The sequence below is a fragment of the Myotis nattereri genome, assembly GCF_964212035.1.
Source record: "Myotis nattereri genome assembly, chromosome: 1".
NCBI lineage: Eukaryota > Metazoa > Chordata > Mammalia > Chiroptera > Vespertilionidae > Myotis > Myotis nattereri.
This window is the reverse complement of record NC_138075.1, coordinates 161022270-161045108: the sequence shown is the minus strand read 5'-3', so window position 1 is coordinate 161045108 and position 22839 is coordinate 161022270. Positions and strand designations below refer to the sequence as shown.

The 22839-nt window shown below is 38.7% G+C and overlaps 1 protein-coding gene across 1 annotated transcript in view; it reads left to right on the top strand.

Annotated features, from left to right (window-relative positions):
- Positions 1 to 22839, top strand: part of BANK1 (B cell scaffold protein with ankyrin repeats 1) — a 326025-nt gene that overhangs the window by 266216 nt on the left and 36970 nt on the right. The window contains exons 8-10 of the mRNA XM_081113839.1: positions 2405 to 2483; positions 6668 to 6976; positions 10906 to 11208. Coding sequence (XP_080969965.1) covers positions 2405 to 2483; positions 6668 to 6976; positions 10906 to 11208 — 691 coding nt within the window. The remainder of the gene's footprint in view (positions 1 to 2404; positions 2484 to 6667; positions 6977 to 10905; positions 11209 to 22839) is intronic.

The following is a 22839-nucleotide window of genomic DNA, read 5'->3' as shown; positions in this document are numbered from 1 at the left end:
CCTGCATGATTATTTGATAAATGAACAAATAAAGTCAGGTTCCAAATCCAGGGAAATCAAAGCTATTAAAAATTAAGTTATCTCTTATTCCATGATTCTTATTATCTCTATTATAATAAAATCATATTGCCACACTCTAATTAGAAAGTTAATATTACAGTTAAGAAGACATGCATTAAATAGCTATTGGTACATATTGATGATGCCCTCCCCTCCTCCTTTAAACTAATGTGGTCCCCATTCTTTCTTAAATGTAGATCTATATTTTATATGATGAAGAAAAATCTAGAATATGCAGATTATATTTATTGAGCACTCACTATGTGGTAGATTTGATATGTGTTTTGCTTACATTATTATAATTTAACCCTCCCAGCAAATTGATGGATTATGATTCAACCTCAGTCAACTCCCCTACACCTATATACACTTGGCCACAGTTTTTATAAATTCCCACTGATCTTGGGTTTATAATATCTATACTTGTGAATAGTATAAAGAAAATGTTTACATAATTCCTGAAATCTTTGAAAACCATTTTTATTTTTCAATTAGCAAAAACTCTCTTTATATGATTTAAGAATATTATGGATTTTTTAATCTACTTTATGAAATGTATAGGTTAGGCTAATTGAAAATAATGAATGACTATGTTAAACATCTATTTTAATACCAAATCATACAAATATCAATCAACATGTCAATCTCCCCAGTAAAGTTACATGATTTACATATCATTTGATTGAGTCCACCAAGGGGAAAATATAATTTAAAAAGAACATGAGCTTCTGCATCAAGTTCACTAGAAAAAAGTACTGAAGAGATTTTTACTTTGATGATTCCACTGGAAATGAAAGACTGGGCTGCTTCTCTGAATAGCTTTAGTTTTTTATTTAAAAAGAAGTTCCATTGGACTCCCAATGGCCAAAGTGGGTGACAAACCAAATTGTTGAAATCAATAGGTAGGCCAAATATCCTTACATACGAAGGCAGCCATAAATTTCATAATGCTATAATATGGTTGCTTTCCATTCTAAAGGGTCAGTCCAATTGAAGAGAAAATAACATAATTATTTCAATCAATTCTATTAAGAACAAAGGCATAAGTCATTTAAATAATTATGTGGAATTCATGCTGACAAAATATGACCTATGTTAATTCAACAGGCGCCATTCTTTGTCCTAGATGCTTTTGCATAAATAGAATTATCTGCTAACTTTCTCTATGAACGCAAAGGTGTTTCCTGAATGTAGAACCAGTGCCTCTTTCAGAGATTATAAGACTAGCAATTCCAGAAATAATAGGTTTCTGTCCTTTCTCAGTAATCCTCCCTTCCAAGTGTAGAGGAACTGATTTCAGAGAGACAAACATAAATTTCCTTTCTTGGTTTCTTTTTTAAAAAAATTTTTTTATTTGTTAGGGTATTACAAATGTGTCCTCATCCCCCCTATTAAATCCCCATGCTCCTTCCCGCCCCCACTCATGCTCTCTTGGTTTCTTTTTAAAGGTGGAAAATAAACCATTTTACAACTTCATGACTTTCACTGTGTTATATACTTGATGTGATTAAGAATGCCTTTTGAACCGGTAAAAAGATTCAGAAATATTAAAAGGAAGCAAAATTCATGGTTTTCAAAGAGAAATAGTTGTGTTCAATTTTATTTGGGAGTTATTTATTACACCTAAATTTCATGGTTATTTCTTTGAATCTTAAGGTAGTTATAGTAAATTTCATTTTTAAATGAATGTATTGCTTATTTTAGATATTCTATTGCCCCAGTTATACTTTTCAGCGGTTCTCAACCTGTGGGTCGCGAACAATGAAAATACATCCTGTATATCAGATATTTACATTACGATTTATAACAGTAGCAAAATTACAGTTATGAAGTAGCAACGAAAATAATTTTATGGTTGGGGGTCACCACAACATGAGGAACTGTATTAAAGGGTCTCGGCATTAGGAAGGTTGAGAACCACTGCATGTGTCAGTGAATGATCATTGATGACACAAATATAATGATAGGTAATGTAATCAAATTAAAGTATTTAAGTAAAAACTTTAAAACTACTTTTTTATTTCTATGTATCAGCTTTTAATTTAGCATATTTAAACTGCAAATTTATGTCCTAGCTGGTTTGGCTCAGTGGATAGAGCCTCGGCCTGCGGACTGGAGTGTCCCAGGTTTAATAATTCCAGTCAAGGGCACATGCTCGGGTTGCAGGCTCAATCCCCAGTAGGAGACATGCAGGAGGCAGCTGATTGATGATTCTCTCTCATCACTGATGTTTATATCTCTCTCTCCTTCTCCTTTCCTCTCTGAAATCAATAAAAAAATAAAAATAAAATCCAGATTTATTAAGATTAATGCATATTATTGAAAATTACTTTCATTTTTTTAGATCCAAGAAATTAGTAGAAATAATGAGCAAGAATATGACTATGAAGAGGATGCTACCTCACTTTCTGCATATTTTCCCAGTAAGTGTTCCTATATGTCATATACTATGTATATATGTAATGTTTGTATTACATATATGTACCTGGAAAAGTAAGGCTGAAGAGAGCATGAAAAGGTAATTAACTGAAATACTCTTAATTTGTAATATGGCACAGATATTATGAAATTGTTTTGCTAATTTAAGTACTTCTAAGTTCAATGCTTAATAATCAAACACCAGTTTTTCCTACCCAAAGAAAATATAGAAGTCAGGTCGGTGTAAATATTCTGACTATTTAGCAAGTATATTTTTTCAGTGTTTTTTTTTATTTTTAAACATTCTTTTCGGACCTTAGTTTCCTCAGCTAGAATATTGGAAAGTTGGACAAGGACATTCTCTAAGCTCCTCGCTGGCTGCAATGGGATGTAATTCTATAGTCCCGTGTCTGAAGACTAATTCAGAGTCTTTGTAGATATGTCACTGTGCCCTTATGTCAGATTCCATTGGTATGGGACAGTTCGCTTCATGAGCATGTCTGAAAAGCATCTCCCACCTACCATTTCCAAATCTGGAAGCCCTGATTCCTGCCACGCCCAACCTGCTCCACTTACTGACTTCCCCATTCCAGCAAGTGAAGATTCCGTCCTTGGTCAGTTCAGGCCAAAAACCCTGGTCATCATGGCTTTTTTACTTTGTCTCCTACCCCATGTCCAACCTGTCAGGTAATACTGTTGGCTGTACCTTCAAAATAGAGCCAGCATTCAGCCATTTCTCCATTTTCATTGTGATTATTACTAGTCCACACTGTCATCAGCTCCCCTGGATTATTGCTAGCACTGTGGCTCTCAATGGAGGGCTATTTTCTGTCCCCAAAAGAGGATATTTGTCAATGAATGGAGGTGTGTTTTTTTTTCAATTAGAGTTTGCATTCAGTGTTAGTTTGTACTCGTTTTGAGTGTACAGCATAGTGGTTAGAGAAATATATACTCTACAAAGTGGTCCCCCTGATATTTTCAGTACCCACCTGGCACTATACATAGTCATTACAGTACTATTGACTATATTCTCTATGCTGCACTTTACATCCCTGCGACTATTTCATAACTACCAACTTGTACTTCTTAACCCTTTCACCTCTTCACGCAGTTTCCCAAGTCCCACCTTCTGGCAACCATTTGATTGTTCTCTGTGTCTGTGTCTGTTTCAATTTTGTTTGTTTATTTTGTTCTTTAGATTCCACATATAAGTGAAATCAAATATTTGTTTTTGACTGACTTATTGAACAGAGATTTTTTTATTGGTATGATTTGAGAAGGGAGATCTGCAACTGGCATTTAAGAGCAGAGACAACAGGAATGCTGCTAAATATCCTACAGGACATGCCCCATACAACACAGGAGTCCATAATGTCAATAACACAGCTTTTAAGAAACCCTGCCAATAGCAGCTTCCACATTTGCCACCTAAATACACTATGTCATGAAGGAACTAATCACTTTTCTGTTCCAAATCTACCTACCTGCCCATGATACATATAATCTGTATCATTGCCCACGAGGCCCTAGGGCAGTGATGGCTAACCTTTTGAGCTCCGTGTGTCAGCATTTTGAAAAACCCTAACTTAACTCTGGTGCCGTGTCACATATAAAAATTTTTTGATATTTGCAACCATAGTAAAACAAAGACTTATATTTTTTTATATTTATTTTATATATTTAAATGCCATTTAACAAAGAAAAATCAACCAAAAAATTAGTTCGTGTGTCACCTCTGACACGTGTCATAGGTTCGCCATCACTGCCCTAGATTGTCATCCCATCTGTCACCGCTCCCCTGCATGCTCACAGCCACGGTGACTCTCACACATCAAGCATGCTTGTGCCTCGGGGCATTTGTGCTTTAAACAGCGCGCAGTGGATGCTCAGTTAAGTATTATCGACCACTAGTTTTTCAAATGATAGGCTGGCCTGCAAATCAAATAAATTTAAATACAATGCTTTAAGGAGCATACTTTGGCAAAATCAGGACATTATCGCAGAGCACAAAAGAATGCTAATATTAAAGTAATGCATTAACACATGAAGTCTGAATGTTATAAATGTTATTTTTAACGATAATGAAAGTGATGATACAGACCATCATTAATAATGGCCGTGTATTCAATATGACATTTAATCCTCAGAAGAACAGTAGCAAGGAAACATTATTGCAGTGATTTGCACAGAACAGTATCATTCCTACAGACAGTTTGGACCTTGAACTGTCTCATAGGTGAAACACAGTGTGGCGGGACTCAGGCCTCAGGCTTTTTCATGGGAAAGGGGGTGATGCCTAGAACCCTTAGTCAGCAGATTTCCATTGCTCCCACCAATGCTATGAAGCTTCCTAAATCCTATGGACCCACTACCTTACCTGACTCTTCAGGACTGGATTCCAGGTCTGGGCATGATCAACAAGGACGGAGGAGAGTCTGTTGCTTAGACGGTGTAGACATAAAACGTAAACATGGAACACCTCAGCACAAGAGCGGCTACAAGACATTTCCTATAGCGTGAATGTAATTCTAAGTTTGTGTTCACTTGCCCAGAGAAACTTAGTGAAGTCCCTTAGCTAGCCCTGAGCAGTAATTTCCTTTCAGTTGCTCCATCATCTACTCCATCATTTCCAGGGACTACTTTGTTTCAGGCTCAGGGTTCGGTGTTAGAAGTAGGAAGATGGGATCAGTGAGAGATCTGTGCAAGGATTAAAGGCTGTCTGCTCTGCTTAGACTGGTAATTAAAGAATCTTGGTTGGCAGCTCTATTATTGCCAGCTGTATCCTTCTTCTTTCTCACATAAAAGAAGATTAAAAAAATAAAATTCCATGTAGAAATATGGGGTGCCCTCTGAGGCATGATTTTTCTACTGCTGAAAATTTTCTACAATGTAAACTTTCATTTAAAAAATCACTTTTCTTTTTTCCCCACACTGTTTTTCATCTTATTGACACTGGTTAATAAAATTACACAGGTTTCAGGTGCACAATTATAGAACACATCACCTGTACACTGTATTGTGTGTTCAGCACCCCAAGTTAAGTTTCCATCCCCCTTCCACTCCCTCCCATGCCCCTTCCCCTGGCAATCACCACACTCTGTCCTTTTTTCCATACTCCACTCTTTTGCTTCTTTAACTATACTTTAGTTTAGCAGCACTTTAAAAAACAATTATTTGGAAAACAAACAAACAAACAAACAAACAAAAAAAACCACAATTACTTGTTTTTTCTTTGCACTGACATTGGCAACAATTCACATATTCCCTGCAATGAGGAGAGTCAAACGTTTTGATTTAAAATTTTGTGGATCCTTAATTTAGAGCAGACTTATTATAAAGAGAATACAAACATTTTTTAAGACTTAAAGATATTGCATTATAATATCTTTTTTCTATTTTTTCCTGAGTGGTTAGAGAGCATTTATTTTGTACAGTATAAACACAAATGTTGGAACCATGGTTCTTAGATGGAGGGACTTTGGATCATTTGGTTAAGTTTCAAGACAGAATACATTTTATAGGTGAGGACTGAGCCTTAGAAAGATTTACCTACTGTTAGTAATTTGGATGCCTTCCTGATGCAAAATGGATGAACACTTTTCTCAAGTAACATTTTCAAGAATTCAAGTATCATCTGTTGATAAGTAAATATTTAAATAACTAGAAGCCCAGCGTGCAACATGGGCGGCCCCACCCACCCACGCTGGTCTTTGGTCGTTATGACATTGGGGCCACAGGCCTTTTATAATATAGATAACTAAATAAGAATCACAGATATATTTTTATTGCATTGTTTACAAGCAAGGTAATATTTATTTTTCCTCATCTTTACCTTTTCCATCACTTACTACTTATTATGTCAGTTATACTGTTTTCCAATAAAAATGCAATAATGCAGTCATATCTATGAATCTGCTTGAACAGGAACACTAGAGAATGAGAATATTATACTTATGAGTGTGCCTCATACTGGGGTAGCAAGATAAAGTGGAGCTTTAACTTCTCATTTGGTAAATATTTTAAAAGCCCAAGAAAGACTATTCACCAAAATTATGCATTTGTCAGCTTTTCACTATATCACATCATAAAAGTTTTATTAGCAACTACCACTTCTGTATGACATTACAAACTAGGAAATGCCTCCAGATGGTGTGTGTAAATGAAATCATACAATCTTCATCCTAAACAGCCCTACAGAACCCAGCATTTCATCATGAAGGTGAGCAGACAGAGAGGCAGAGTGCTGAAGGCGCTGAGGCGAATGAAACAGCAAAGGAAGAAAAAGAGAATGAATCAGGCACGGAGACCGAGCACAGCCTGCCCGAGGTTGACAGTGGGAGTTTTGAGGACCAGTACGATGACTTGTATATGTTCATTCCTGGAGATAATGCAGAAATCAGCTCACAAGAACCCCTCATGGATGACAGACCACCTCTTCCTCCACCTCGACCTGTAGTTGCTACCCTGCAACTGGATAAACCTCCCTTCACATTACAAGGTAAATTCAAGGTTAAAAAACACACACACTTTGACAGACTTACGTAGCATATAAAGCAGTAGCAAATCCATACAGAGAAGATCAGCTTCTAAAACTAAGAGCAATTTCACTCTGTTCTTTAACAGCTGGGGCCTAGGAAATCAGGCCAGAGATACCTGCCACCAACCCTTTCTTCCTCCCTCCCTCCCTCCCTCCATTCCTTCTTTCCTTCCTTCCTTTCTTCTGGAACAGTCTCATTGCAAAGCTTTTAGTAAGTAAAATATAAAGAAATAAAATAAGGAAATAGTCTGTAAACTTTCCCTGAAATAAACCTCAAGTAATATGGAAAAGTAAATGATAACTTTGCTTCTAAAAAAATACTCTTCTAGCAAAAGAGAAAGGCTGAAGTGGCACAGATTTGAAAATGACCTTGGGCATTTCACTCACTTGGTTGCTTCAAAAGAAGCAAGTGGCAGAAGGCTTATCACATTGCACTGAGGCTGGAGTCTAAGAACACCCTACACATACATGTATATTGCTTAAGTGGGAGAACAGTTAAATGACTGTGACCACATTGCTCCCAGATGCAGGATGAAGGTGTGTAATGGGGGAGGGAAGGGGTCAGGGGTATCAAGATGAGCTCCCATGGTCACTGAGGAAAACAATAATTGAGGACACTACAGACCATTTTTCCATTTATAAAGAGCATGTGTGTCTCTTTTAATCTTGACAACAAAGTTGCAAGGCAGCTATAACTTAGGATCCCCTCTCTGACTCAGATCCAAGAGCATAGAATCAGTACTTAGAATGTGTCCATTGCCTCTCTGAACAGGTTTCCTGGGATTTGGGCCTTATTAGCCTGGAGTGTGCAACAGACTGACAAACTTCTATCTTCACATTTTCACTCACTTTATTGATCCCTATCGTATATTTGCTTTCCAAATTCAGCAAATGTTCTCACAAAGAAAATTTAATAAGGAAGATGAAAGAAATATCAAACCTCCATTTGTCATGGTATTTTAGTTGTTGAGTTCTAGAAGGTTATAAAATATATGAGCGCTATTTCAAAAAGTAAATTTTGAAGCTTTGGCATTTAATATTTGTGTTCTTGAAGGCCCTGTCTCTATGAAAGTTCAAATTGATCAACTTAACTTGTACTAAGGTCAGGCACTGTCTTTAGAGATGGAGACGACTGCTTAATGGAAAGTATGGAAAACCTCAGGGGCAGCTCCTCTGATCCATTCACTCGTTCAGCAGATATTATTGATTGCCTACCAAGTGCCAAGCTCATATAGACCATTAAGATAGATCAATGAAGTAGGTGTATCAATCTTGGGAGTTGGGGAGAGGGACACTGACATCAAAATTCTGGCAAATTTATATCATTTTAACAGATGTGAATAATTTCATATAAGTTTTAAAATTAATTGTTGAGAGGCAAAGTTGTCTTCTAGCAGGTTAAATTTCTCAAAGAAACTAATGTTAAATTGTAGTGTTTCCCAATGGAAATTTCTGCCTATGTTATGTTGGTTAGGAGTATTAAAACTACTCTGAACTGAGTATTCACAAAATAGCTGAGACCAGAAGTGTAATTTTGGCTAATATATTTTCTGAAAAGTAACAAATGTAAAAAGCAAAATAAAACAAAAACCCACACCTTTTATGTAAAATCTCTGCTTTGACATTTCATATACTGCTACTTTTAATATCATCTTTTCATAAGGCTAATATTGGGAGTAAATGGAAAATAAAATACTAACATCTTTTTCTTAAAATACTTTGATTAAAGTTTGGGAAAGTAAGACTGGAAGCTTCCCCTTACTTTTTGGCTGGCAACTTTATATGTGATCTTTGACTTTAGCTAGTGACACTTTCAGGAATTGTCCTCTCAGAGTAGCTTCCATATGTCCTCCAGTTACTGTAAAAGAGAGGCCTCTTCATCAATGCCTATCAAATTCTCCATGATGGATTTATGGACATATTCACTGTAGAAAACAATAATAGAGAACACTACAGACCACTTTTCAGTTTATAAAGAGCATGTGTGTCTCTTTTTATCTTTACAACAAGCTTGCAAGGCAGCTATAACTTAGGAGCCCTCTTTGACTCAGATCCAACAGCATAAAGTCTGCAATTAGAACATGTCAAATACCTCTCAGAACAGATTTCCTGGGATTTCAGGGATTCTTCTCTTTATTATACACTCTTGCCCCACTTACTTCAAAAATTGGAATTATTGTAATCTTTATTTACTAATGTACAACCTGCATTGAGAAAGTGCAGGTCCCACTCTAATATGAAAAGTATGGCCTGACGCACTGGGAAATAAAAAGTAAAATGTATTACTTCTGGTGCAAGCCCAACTTTAGAAAGAGTTGGGAAGGGAAGTGGGTGGAGAAACAAAGGTAACAGTTCAGGAAATCAGTTCTTAAAAGTAAGATAGTTGACACATTCCACTAAAAATAAAAGACTATAAAAGTGTTTCCCACACACTGAATCTGGATTCACCTGTGATGCTGTCAGTGAAACAGAGTCATGAAGTCAAAATCTCAATATTGTATTATTCTTAGGGGAAAGGCAAGTCATGGTTATTTTAAAGTTAGTTATAACCAAAGAACTTATATGTGTATGTGCATAACCCATAGACACAGACAGTAGTGCAATAAAAGCCTAGGGGTCGGGGAGCAGGGTGGAGAGGGTCAATGGGGAGAAAAAGCGAGACATGTGTAATACTTTCAACAATAAAAATACATTATTTTTAAAAGTTAGTTACAAGTGTTTTGGCCTGTATACTTCTGAAACAATCAAATCTAACACTGTTGGAAAATGATCTTGGTCTCTCCTCATATGCCTATTCCCCCCAAAATTGGTGAATCTTCCTATAATAATCTTCTCTTATTCTTCTATACAACTCGTCTTTCTCTTTAGTTCCTAAGTTTTTCCACTAAAACATCTGTCAGTTAACTTAATATTTTTGGTCTGAGTTTCACCCAAGGGAAAGAATTATTGTCCTTTAGTTCACATGCCTGAATTTCCCAAAACCACATAGAAAAGTAATGATTTCTTTTTGTCAGTAACTGAAAACTTTTCCATTTTATTGTTTTCATTAATACTTTAAGCAAAACATTTGTCAAAGGGCATTTTTTTTTAAATTCTCATTGGTCTGGCAGAGAGCCATCAAAATTATTTTCAACTTATTCATTAATCAAAGTATGATATCTTCATCTTCTAAGTAACTGCTACTAAAATATTTAATACATTTTCATAAAAATATGTAAAGATTTTACTAAGTATAAAAACCATCAAAGACTATTCATTCTTTTCATAAGAATTAATATTCAGGCCATTGATTTTCCAGGTCCTCTTTTAGGTCATAAGCCCTACTTTCATTTTCTTTACCTAAGAATGAGGTTCATGTTGGCTTCAAGAGTTTGAAGGACAGTTTGTCATCATCAAAGTGAGACTGACCATAAAAAAACAAGTGAAAGTGCTTTTAGATATCCCACCTTGTTGTTTTCAGAGAAATTAAATTTTAGGCGGAATGCCCAGTGCAAAAATCTATGAGAAGTAATATGACTTCAAGTGAAAAAAAAAATCTAAGAGTATTATACTTGAAAAGTTTTCAAAGCATTTGGATTTTGAGGCTTAATTTTATAACTCAATTTCCTGATACTAAATCATTCATAAGCTATGTAAAAACCATTTATATGCTTATTTACTTTTTGAAAGAAACCCATGTCTTAAACAAACTTTTTTCTTAACACAGTTAGCAATTACAAACTGCAGGAGGATATGTCGGTAAATTCCATGGTTCATTTTTCTCTTTTTTCTGGAATTTAGGATAGAACATATTAATTATTGTGGGGGAAGTTCAGGCAAGTAAAAAATGAACATCAAAAACTATTGCATATAATTGAGGAGTAACCACCATCTACATATTTCATAAGCAGGGAAAATGTTGGAAGGCCCAATGGAAAGAAGTCAAAATTGGTGCGACCTCAGAGCAAAACGGGAAACAAGAGGTGAATCTGAAGGAGAGGAAGAAAAGACAGATGAAAAGGAGCAGGAGGAGGAGGAAGACCCATATACTTTTGCTGAGATTGATGACAGTGAATATGACATGATACTGGCCAATTTAAGTACAAAGAAAAAAATAGGAGGCCGGTCTTTCATTATAAACAGACCTCCTGCTCCTACACCGCGACCCACAAATATCCCTCGGAAAGCAGAGACCACACCTTACATAGCTCAAGGTAATGCCCTTTGTTGTTTGTTTGTGTCTGTTTGTGCGTAGGATTGTCCTCTTTTTTTTGATGGGATCTAAAATCCCAAAGAGAAAGAGTATATGTCCATGTCATGGGTGAGTTGCACTGGCCTATTTTAAAATTTAGAAACAATGAATAAAGAAAAGAATTAGTGAGCAGGGGTCTGGTTTCTAATTCTTCATTAAGAAGGGTAATTTTGACAAACCTTCCAAAGAACATGAGACCAGAGCCTGTGTGAAGAAATTCTTTTTGACATTTCCATAACTCTACAAGAGGGAAGCTCAACTCTGAATAATGTGCACCATAAGAAAATTAAGTAGGTACTTTACTTTTTGCTCCTAATTCCATTTAAGATATACTAGGATCTCAGACATGTAACCACAATTTCTCTGATAATTGCATTTCACCCCAATGAGTATGATTCACTTCGTCTGTCATAGAATTTCTACTTTATTTTAGATATCAGTGTTTCTTTCTCATTCATTAATCAGTTGTATCAAAACCCCAGGCGGAGCATTGACTGCACTCATTTACTAGCACTCTGGTCTGGTATATTCCATGAGTCCATAATGTCTAGGAGAGGACTTTTATTCCTCAGTGCCTTTTGGGGCTAAGATGCCATCCTAAGAACTGAGAATATGGAATAAAACAATGTCTCCATCTCAGGAGAGTTTCTAGGCAACAAATATGCAAATAATACAGAGTACAATGTGAACTTTTATTAGAGATTTTTGAACAAAATGTTTGGAATCTAAAAAAACATTTGGGTGATAACTAAAGCTGAGAGGCAATACATTATACATTGAAATAATCCAAGTCAGCTATCAAAACAAAAAATTTAGATATATATACCATATATCCACCCAAAAGGAGCACAGTTACTTATCTGTGCTTAATAGGTTCAAAAGAAACCATTCTATTACTTAAGCTGTATGTATTGAGAAACTTGTATAAGAAAATTAAGACAGTATATATGTTATTTACCAGTATATAATATACTTAGTTAACAGTTACCTGCTGCTGATAATGTTCAAGAAACTATTAAAAAATAGGAAATGATGACACATTTTTTAAATGTTTCAGCTAAAATTAAATGTGCTGGAACAATTATCTAGATTATTAAGGCAGGGGAGAAGCTGTAATTAGAAATTCTCAGATTGTCATAGTGACCTTGAGAATATTACTGGCTCTTTGACAAGGTTGCTATTTACCAATGAATATTTTTAAAACAAGAACATAGATGTAGCTTAATACAATAATTTGGTTATATTTTATTTTTATTTTTTTAATTAAATCTTTATTGTTCAGATTATTACAGTTGTTCCTCTTTTTTCCCCCCATAGCTCCCCTCCACCTGGTTCCCACTCCACCCTCTGCCCTCCCCCTCCCCCACTGTCCTCATCCATAGGTGCACGATTTTTGTCCAGTCTATTCCCGCATCCCCCACACCCCTTCCCCCACCAAGAATAGTCTGTTCACTCCCTTTCTATGCCCCTGATTCTATTATAATCACCAGTTTATTCTGTTCATCAGATTATTTATTCACTTGATTTTTAGATTCCCTTGTTGATAGATGTGTATTTGTTATTCATAATTTGTATCTTTATTTTCTTCTTCTTCCTCTTCTTAAAGGATACCTTTCAGCATTTCATATAATACTGGTTTGGTGGTGATGAACTCCTTTAGCTTTTCCCTATCTGTGAAGCTCTTTATCTGACCTTCAATTCTGAATGAGAGCTTTGTTGGATAAAGTAATCTTGGTTGTAGGTTCTTGGTATTCATCACTTTGAATATTTCTTGCCACTCCCTTCTGGCCTGCAAAGTTTCTGTGGAGAAATCAGCTGACAGTCGTATGGGTACTCCCTTGTAGGTAACTGATTGTCTTTCTCTTGCTGCTTTTAAGATTCTCTCTTTGTCTTTTGCTCTCAGCATTTTAATTATGATGTGTCTTGTTGTGGTCATCTTTGGATTCCTTTTGTCTGGGGTTCTGTGTGCTTCCTGGACTTGTAAGTCTATTTTTTTCACCAGGTAGGGGAAGTTTTCTGTCATTATTTCTTCAAATAGGTTTTCAATATCTTGCTCTCTCTCTTCTTCTGGCATCCCTATAATTCGGATGTTGGTACACTTGAAGCTGTCCCAGAGGCTCCTTACACTATCTTCGTATTTTTGGATTCTTTTTTCATTTTGCTTTCCCGGTTGGGTGTTTTTTGCTTCTTCGTATTTCAAATCTTTAACTTGATTCTTGCAATCCTCTAGTCTGCTGTTGGAACTCTGTATAATATCCTTTATTTCAGTCAGTGTATGCTTAATTTCTAGTTGGTCCTTTTTCATACCTCGAGGGTCTCATTGGATTTCTTGAGGGTCTCACTACATTTATCGGCGGTCTCACCAGACTTTTGAGGGTCTTACTAAATTTATCGGCGGTTTCTAGAAAATTCTTGAAAAACCTTAAAAGTGTGGTTTTGAACTCTATATCCAGTCATTTGCTTTCCTCCATTTCTGTCATTTGTGTCCTGGTTCTTTGTCTCCACATTTTTTATGCTTCCCTGTGTTGGTAGAGTGGCTTTGTGTGCTAGGTGTCCTATAGGGCCCAGTGGCTCAGCCTCCCCAATTACCTGAGGTGGACACTCTTGGTGCACCCCTTTGTGGGCTTTGTGCATAGTCTTGTAGTTAAGCCTTGATTGTTGTAGGTATCACTGGGAGGAATTGACCTCCAGGCCAATTGGCTGTGAGAGTCAGCTGTGTCTACGGTGGGAGTACTGTGCTGAAGACACCCTTCTGGGGCAAGACTTGCTTCAGTGGGACTTTGGTGCTCACTGAGTCTGCCCCCTGAGTGTGTCCCTTATGGATCTGAGGAGTTGTCATTGGATGGTCACAATCTGACCACTGGGTACACTGGCTCTTGGATCTAAGGAGGTGCTAATTTAGCCTCTGTCTGAGGCTACCCAGCAGTATCTATGAAGAGATCTGCAGATTCCCCTTCCTTGTTTGGGGTTTGGAGGTGCCCAAATGAGGCCCGGCTGTGAAGCAATGAAAGCTGCTGTGGGGCCTTGGGCCTTCTCTTAGAAGTTCTGGGTCTGTCTGGCCTAGCTCCAGTTTGTTAGGTAATTTTCAGGTTGCAAAGGGCCAGGGCATTTATATGCAAAAGCCTCTGTTGCAGTTTGGCTGGGGCGGGCTCTCAGGGAATTAACAGGGAGGAGCAAGCAGCTATGGCTGATCCTCAGCCCTGCCCTAAGGGGCCCCTCATCTCACTGTCCTGGTAATCGCTGCAAGCACCTCTGAGAGAAAGCCGCCCTCGAGTTCCGAGTTCTGCCCGCTGCCAGACAGTCCAGTTTCTCCCTGTATGAGTCTGGGTCCCCAGAGACTCACCCAGAACTGGAGTTCAAAGCAGTCGGGGGCTTGTGACTCCCTCCCGATTCAAAAAGACAGCCGTGTCCTCAGTTGCCAGCCCTTGCCGTGTGTGCCTCTGTGCCTCTGCACTTCCACACCTCCTCCAAGTCTCAGTGTGCTTTTCTCTTTCCTTCTAGTTGTAGAATTTCCACTCAGCCAGCCTTCCTGCAGTTCTGGATGATCTTGGTTATATTTTAGCAATCATTGAGGAGGTACATCATCTTCTCTGTCCTGAACCTGGAGTTCTCTGGACCACAAGTACAGACTCTCCTGTTGTGTGGTTCGCCTCTTCGCACTTTACCTTCTCATCCTTCAATTGGCTGCCATAGTCTTATTTGCTATAAGCTCTTTCTTGTTCTCTGTTTCTTCTTTGGTGTACTATTCTTTTTTTAATGGGGGGGGGGGGGCGGTGCAGTATAATTCAAAAGTTTGGTTGTTGTTTTTATTTCATTTTGCTTTTATTTTTAAATTTGGGGAATTTTTATTTTTCTTCAATTCTCATGTTGTCTTTATTATCTTCATTTGTTGCTTGTGCTATCTGGAATGCTTAATATTTGATCAAATATCTGGCTATCTTCGCTACATTCTTTTTAAAAATATATACTTTTATTGATTTCAGAGAGAAAGGGAGAGGCAGTGGGAGATAGAAACATCAATGATGAGAGAGAATCATTGATTAGCTGCCTCCTGCAGACCGCCTACTGGGGATTAAGGCAGCAACCTAGGCATGTGACCAGAAACTGAACTGTGACCTTCTTATTCATAGGCCGATGCTCAACCACTGAGCCACTCTGGCCATACACACACACACACACACACACACACACACACAAGAACTTTAAAGAATCTTAGAAATCTTGAATTTCTAAGAAAGTTATAAAGGCTATTTATCTCATGTACTTGTAAGCCAGACACCCTTAAAACTTCATAGGAATTCTTTCTAATTCAAACTCACAATCTAATTTGTCCTCACAACATTTGTGTTATATGCAGAGAGGAACCAGTGTTATGTATAATTTTAAAAAATTATTTTTACATTTAAGTATATAAAAGGTAGTTTCCTCGTCAAACAATTCTTTCTTGAAGTTCTTTGCATTCCACAGGGTAAAAGTCACCAGATCTTCCCTTTTTTTTCTAGCTCACACAAATATATTAAATAGAATTGCCGCTGAAGTGGTAGCAGAATGTAGGTGCACCCAGGGTATGTTAATGTAGCCAAAGAAGAAGGGTGTGGAGTAGGGAAGGAAAGAAGAAAGCAGGATGCAGAATCCCAACTTACTCTTTCAGAAACTCAAGAAAATACTGGCAAAGGGACTAGGCAAACAAACCAGAGTCATACAGAAAAATCATGTTGGCTTTTGTGAGATAATTAAACATATATATATATATATATATATTACACATACCAGAGGCCTGGTGCATGACATTTGTGCACTGTGTGCACTGGGGGCTGGGGAGGGCATCCCTCAGCACGGCCTGTACCCTTTTGCAGTCCAGGAGCCCTCAGGGGGATGTCTGACTGTGGCTAAGCCATCAGTGCTGCCGTGGAGGTGGGTCATTGCGCTCACCAGCCATGAGCCTGGCTTCTGGCTGAGAAGAGCTCCCCCTGTGGGAGCACACTGATCATGAGGAAGCAGCTCTTGCCTTGAGCACCTGCCCCTTGGTGGTCAGTACACGTCATAGTGGCTGGTAATTCCCTCATTTGGTCAATTTGCATATTACCCTTTTATTATATAGAATGCTTACCCCTGACACAGAGCTCCCAAAACCCTTGTAATTTCCTGAGTAATATGAGTGTCTTTTGTTCTAATGAGACAACTCTGTGCGGGCTCCTGAATGAGGGGCTAGTAACTGGAAAGACCAAGCCATGATGAGAAGCTTGGAATTTCCAGCCCAACCTTCATTCTCTTGAAAAGGGAAAAGGGCTGAAAATGGAGTTAATGGTCAATCATGTCTAGGTAAAGAAACCGCTATAAAATTTCAAAAGGAGGGGATTATGAGAGCTTTCAGACTGGCAACCAGATCCATACACACCCATGGGGACAGCAACTCATGGGCTTGGGACCCTCCCAGACCTCACCCTATGTATCTCTTCATCTGATTGTTCCTCTGTATCCTTTATCGTATCCTGTAATATATACTAATAAAGAACTAATATGCTAATGGTCGGGACACCCTAACACAGAACGACCAGTCCATTAGCATATTAGCTGGGGTGTTGCTTCGGAGATAGGGCAGAAGCAGGGAGGCGCCCGGAGAAGGCGGGACCATCCCATGCTGGGGAGGCTGTGGGTGAGAGTCCATAGCGCCCCCCTCACGAGTCCTTCACCACCCACCGCTCGCACTCAGAGTGCCCTGTGGCCTACCTCCCAGGGGAAGGAGCACAGCGCAGCAGGCAGAGGCTTCCACGTTTTCCTCTGGCGCCATGACGGGTGGGAGCCCGGAGAAGGTGGGACCAGCCCCAGCTGACTCCAGGGACTGAGGGCAGGGCTTGAAGCAGCCAGAGAAGGCCAGAGGGTTTGGGGGCTGGGCCAGGCGCACTGGAGCTCTGCGTGGACAGGTTTGGGTGTCAAGGCAGGGCGGCGCTGTGCGATGTCACACGCTGGGCTCCTAGTAAACATGGAAATGTAAGTAACTGTTTCTCTGAGTTGTGTGGAGAGGGGACCCACACAGGGTGAGACAAAATTCTAGGACATTTACATATAGCTAAGCATTCTAACTGCTTTCGTACAGCATAACATATCAGAGAGTAGCTGTTTCTACCATCACCACCATCTACTACTTCCAAAAATGTAACATTAATGCACAATCAAATGCATGGATTATTTTACTTGAGAGCTATGTTTCTTATATTTTAAAATTCTATCCCTGTTATACTATACCTAATTTTATGTTAACAACCACAAAAAAGTCATTCATTTTTTAATGTGAAGTTTTTGAAGTTTGCTTGCTTTCAGTTATTGTATTCGCCCACCTTTTTCTCCATATAATATTGAAAAGGATCAGGTTCATTAAGCTTCAAGAATATAGAGAAATTAACATGGCTTTACAGTGCTTCTTGGTGACAGCATTCTTGATTTAAGACAAATCAAGGAAAGAAAATGAGCACGTGCATAGTATAGATAAATTGGTGCTAAAACTATATTCATAAATCATGCAAAGAGATGATTGCCTATTGGGGGAAATATTTTAACATCAAAGGACAATTTCCCATTTTTTCTCACATAATTAATAGAACCAAGATCCTTCTTCAGAGTCCATGTTTCTGATTTGGAGTAGAATATAATTTCCCTTTCAATTTTCAATTGCTACTGAGTTGCCCTTGGCATTTTTCAGTGCAACAAAGTTGTGTATGACCTTTTTGAGAGCCACTCAGCTACAAGGACCCCAAAATGTCAAGTACAACTCAGTTGCTCTTGGGAATTTTCCACTTGCAATTCACTTACACTTGAAATGGATCACATACAATGCAGTTGAAATGCAAACAGGAAAAAAAAAAAACCTTGTAGAATCTCTTAGGAAAAATCATGAATACCATTGTAAATGTAACAGAGGGGAATGGTCTTTGTCCTCACTAGTGAAGAAATATGGTCAAGTGGATGAAAGTAGGCTGTAAGTCAGGTACCTTTGGTCCTGCTCTGGCTGGGTGACCTGGTCCAAACCATTCAGCTTCAGGATTTGGTATGAACATTACAGATGCTCCTGGGCAGAGAAACCTTTATCATTCTACTGGTAAGCCCATTGTCCTTGTCTTCCCTTGTGATTTTCTCTCTGCTTCTCTCCTTTCCCTGAAAGGTGGCTGGTATAGCTCTTCAAAGGAGCAGTTATTCAGACCTATGTGCGCTGTTCGTTAGAGGGCATCACGCCTGGTTGTGTAACCCAGGTGTGTTAATGTACTCTCTCCTCATGGTGGCACATCACAGAGACATTGAATAAAACCTAAGAAGAGCTTTGCAGACCATCTGTTAGAGTGTTGGCATAATAATGATGAACTTCTCTAGCCTCACCTTCCAGAAATTCAATGTCTTTATATTAGTGAAGGGTGGGGAAAGGCAGTATGCAACTGTGGTATGAATTGACATTAAAGGATTTGTACTTCCTGTGAAAATAAATGCAAATGTTATCAAGTGCTTAGATTTTTGTTCAGCAGCCGTGAACTCTGATATTTTTCTCCTAAACACGTGGCATTTCTGGAGTCTCTGTTAAAGATGTCTTTAGTAAGAAGCTTAATAGTCCGAGTAGTAGTTTTTAACTGGTGGCAGTTTAATTTGGCAATGTTTAAAGACATTCCCGGTTGTCCCAATGGGACAGTACTATCGGCATTTAGTGGATGGAGACCAGAGATGCCTCTAACGATCCTGCAATGCACATGACAGGCTCCACTGCAAAGAATTATCCAGTCCAAGATGTCACTGGTGCCGAGGTTGAGAAACCATGACTTGGGTTGTTTCCATTGTTCAGACAGAGTAAACATTTTAATAGTTGAGAGAACGGTCATCTGAAGATGAAATCATAGATGTGTCAAACAGCTAGCTACCGACACAAATTTTCTTTATTCTCACTTTAGATTTCCTGAATTCACAATAGTATTCACCAGCACTTTTAATGCATGTGCCTCTTTTATTCTAATTTAAATATGTTTCCTTAGAGAAAAATAAGGTGCTCTGTGGGGCTGTCCCCCTGGGAAGCACCTCTGAGGACCTGGCAGCTGATAGAGTGAAATTTATGAAGACTGTGAAGCCTGATGAAACTGAATTTGAATTATGACTTAGCCACTTAAAAGTTTTATAATTACGTTGAAGTTACATGATCTTGTTTTATTTGCTTAATATTAAAAAAAAAAGAAATACCAATACCTACTTCAGAGAGTTTTCATGAGAATTACAACTACATATGTATAGTAGAGGGCACGGAGCAGGATGCCGAAATGGTAGCCTCTATGCTGAAAGGTGTGCCGTAGTACAGAGGTGAGACAGTACCCGCCAGTCTCCCCAGGTACTATGCCTTTTGCTTCTCCCCTTGGGTTTCTTATCCCAAGACATCATGCTGCATGACTTTTCCAAATTATTAACTACCAATATTAAATATTACATAGAACAAGTAGGCACAGCCTTGTTCTGTATATAAGTTATTTTCAATCTGCATGTATAGGAATTTTCTCCCTTAGAGTCTTATTAACATAACTAGTTTTTAATGTTTGTTCAAAGTAAGCATGACCAGATTCAGATCCTACTGGTTGCTTCTCAGGATAGCAATATTTCCTAACACAGAAAAACAAAACACACAAACAAAAAAGCACAGAGAGAAATTAGTTTTGGTGATTTCTAAGTATGAACCAAAAGGTGAACTCATCACAGTTTCTAGAGCAGTGGTTCTCAACCTTCCTAATGCTGTGACCCTTTAATACAGTTCCCCATGTTGTGGTGACCCCCAAGCATAAGATTATTTTCGTTGCTACTTCATAACTGTAATTTTGCTACTGTTATGAATCATAATGTAAATATCTGATATGCAGGATGTATTTTCATTGTTACAAATTGAACATAAGTAAAGCATAGTGATTAATCACAAAAACAATATGTAATTATATATATGTTTTCCGATGGTGTTAGGCGACCCCTGTGAAAGGGTCGTTCGAACCCCAAAGGGGTCGCGACCCACAGGTTGAGAACCGCTATTCTAGAGCATTACAGTGACTTTCTAACAACGCAAACCACTTCTCTTTGAAACAATAGGGAAAATTACTAAGGATGTCACTAGAGTAATATATACACTTACATCATTTTCTTATTGACTACAAATGGTCAAAAAATAAACTCAAGCAATGCATCAGAATGAAAGCATATGGGAGGAGATGAACCCTCAGTCCAGTACTATGCAAACAGTACACGTGGCCTGCCTCCTAACAAGAGGACTAAGACCTGCTTGCCCAGTGGTGTAGTGGAAACGTTCTAGAGTGGAAAGATTCTTATTTGCACTCTAAGGAGTAAATATGCAACAAAAACAGTTGGTACTCTACTCTTGTAAAAAAGAAGGTCCTTAGAAGTAGAAAGAATACTTTATAGTGAGATTTCCTGGTTTGGGCAAGGATTTTTATGGAAACACTCTTATCAGACAAAGTTTCCATTATGAACTGAAAAAAAAAAAAAAGTAATGTTTTCTCCTTAGGAAACAAAAGCATCCATTGAATTAGAATGTCTATGCCATTTTCTTTCACACAGAAAGAAAATGGATTTCCAACTTTCCATTTCTACCAATCTCAACAGTAAACCATAATCATGTGGGTGAGTTCATATGTGTTGGTGGCTATTTGCAAATTCTCCCTTAAAAAAAACAAAAAGCCCAATTCCTGACTCTATATGTCTGCCAGGCAGTAAACTATTTTCAGGTGAAAGGTCTTCATATTATGTGGCTGAAATGACAATCTGTGGCTATGTCACCCATAGTGTACCTATTCAAATGTGGTAACCTGTGTTTGATAAATTTCTCCAAGTTAATAACATGTAAGTATTTGTCCAAATTAATAATATTGTAATTAATAACAATGAAATGGTGGTTTTTAAGCTGCCTGGAGTGCATAATTTATCTTAGTCAATTTGAGAAGAGACTATACCTCTATCCTGAGTTTCGGTTTGATTAGGAAGTATGACCACTTACAGGATTAGAACATTTTCTTCCCTGTCTTTGCTGGCAAAGGGGTTGTTTATATTGCTTTATTTCACCTCATTCTTCCTTTTTGTTATTAGCTTTTTCAGGAGGAACAAGGTAGGAAGAGTAAGGCTACAAGGGCTGCATTATAACCCTTGTCCTTTCTGAATATTTTAATCTCTATCCTTCTCTGCAGTAGGCACTAATGACACATTTGGCCTTTGCTTAAATGAATGCATCCAAATGGAGGACAGCATGGAAATTGTGGCTGAGTCTTACTTACCTTTGTATCCTCAGGACTTAGCATAGCACTTAACTACAGGGTTAGCAACCTAATGGAAGTTTATTGAGTGAGTAATAAACACACTGCTGCTACCTGTACAGTAGCATTCCCTGAGAACCAGAATACAATACAGATCTGCATGTTTTATTTTACATCAAATCTCTAGTTTCAAAAATCAGCGATAGGCATTTAGTTCTAAACATTTCATTTTAGACTTCTAATGAGATGGAACATCAAGAGTTTTATCATTCATAATTCATATAATTACAAATGCATTTAGCTATTGCACAGACTTTCTATTACCTTAGCTATTTTAAAATAATCCTATCTAATAAAGAGGGAATATGCTAATTGACCCTCACACCATCACAAAGATGGTGGCGCCCATAGCCAATAAGGGAATATGCTAATTGACTGCCCCGCCCTCAAAGATGGCAGCGCCAATAGCCAATAAGGAGGGAATATGCTAATTGACTACCCTACCCTCGAAGATGGTGGTGCCCACAGCCACAAGATGGCAGCACCCAGTCCCCTCAGCCCCACAGGGGTGGCAGGTACATAGCAAGGCTGGGGAGTCCCTTGGTCCCCTCAGCCCCCCAGACTCCCAGGGCTGGCCCAAGCCGCAGGCCAGCCTCGGGTGGAGGCTGCCCCGCCGATGCCCGAGGCACAGGAAAGCCTTGGATGGCGGCTGCCCAGCCTTCCAGGGCCGCCCAAGGCTCAGGTAACCAGGGACAGCCAAGGCTTACGCTGCCAGCAGTGGTATCTGCAGAAGTGTGATGGGGGTGTCACCTTCCCCTGATCGCTGGTTAACTTCCTGCCCCTGAGGGCTTCCGGACTGTGAGAGGGGGCAGGCTGGGCTGAGGGACCCCCATTCCAGTGCATGAGTTTTCATGCACTGGGCCTCTAGTCTATATATATAAAAGCCTAAGCGACCATTAGGACCAGCCGACCATCTGGTAGCTATGACGCACACTGACCACCAGGGGGCAGATGCTCAATGAGTTGTTGAGCTGCCAAGCAACAACAACTTTGCAGAATGCCCTCTCGCACTCCAGGTCCCCTCAGGGGATGTTAGACTGCTGGTTTGGGCCTGATCCCCACAGGCCAGGCCAACAGACCCGTGCACTAGGCCTCTAGTGTCAAATAAGCTTTATCAGGTTTTCTAAAAAGAGCAATTCTGGAAGAGTCCTTTTGTTTGAAATACACTGCAAATGAGGTTGATATGAAGACTGTTCTTTCAGAAGCAACCTGGAAAGACAAATAGTGCAAGTGAATTCATTATATTTCACCTTCTCTCC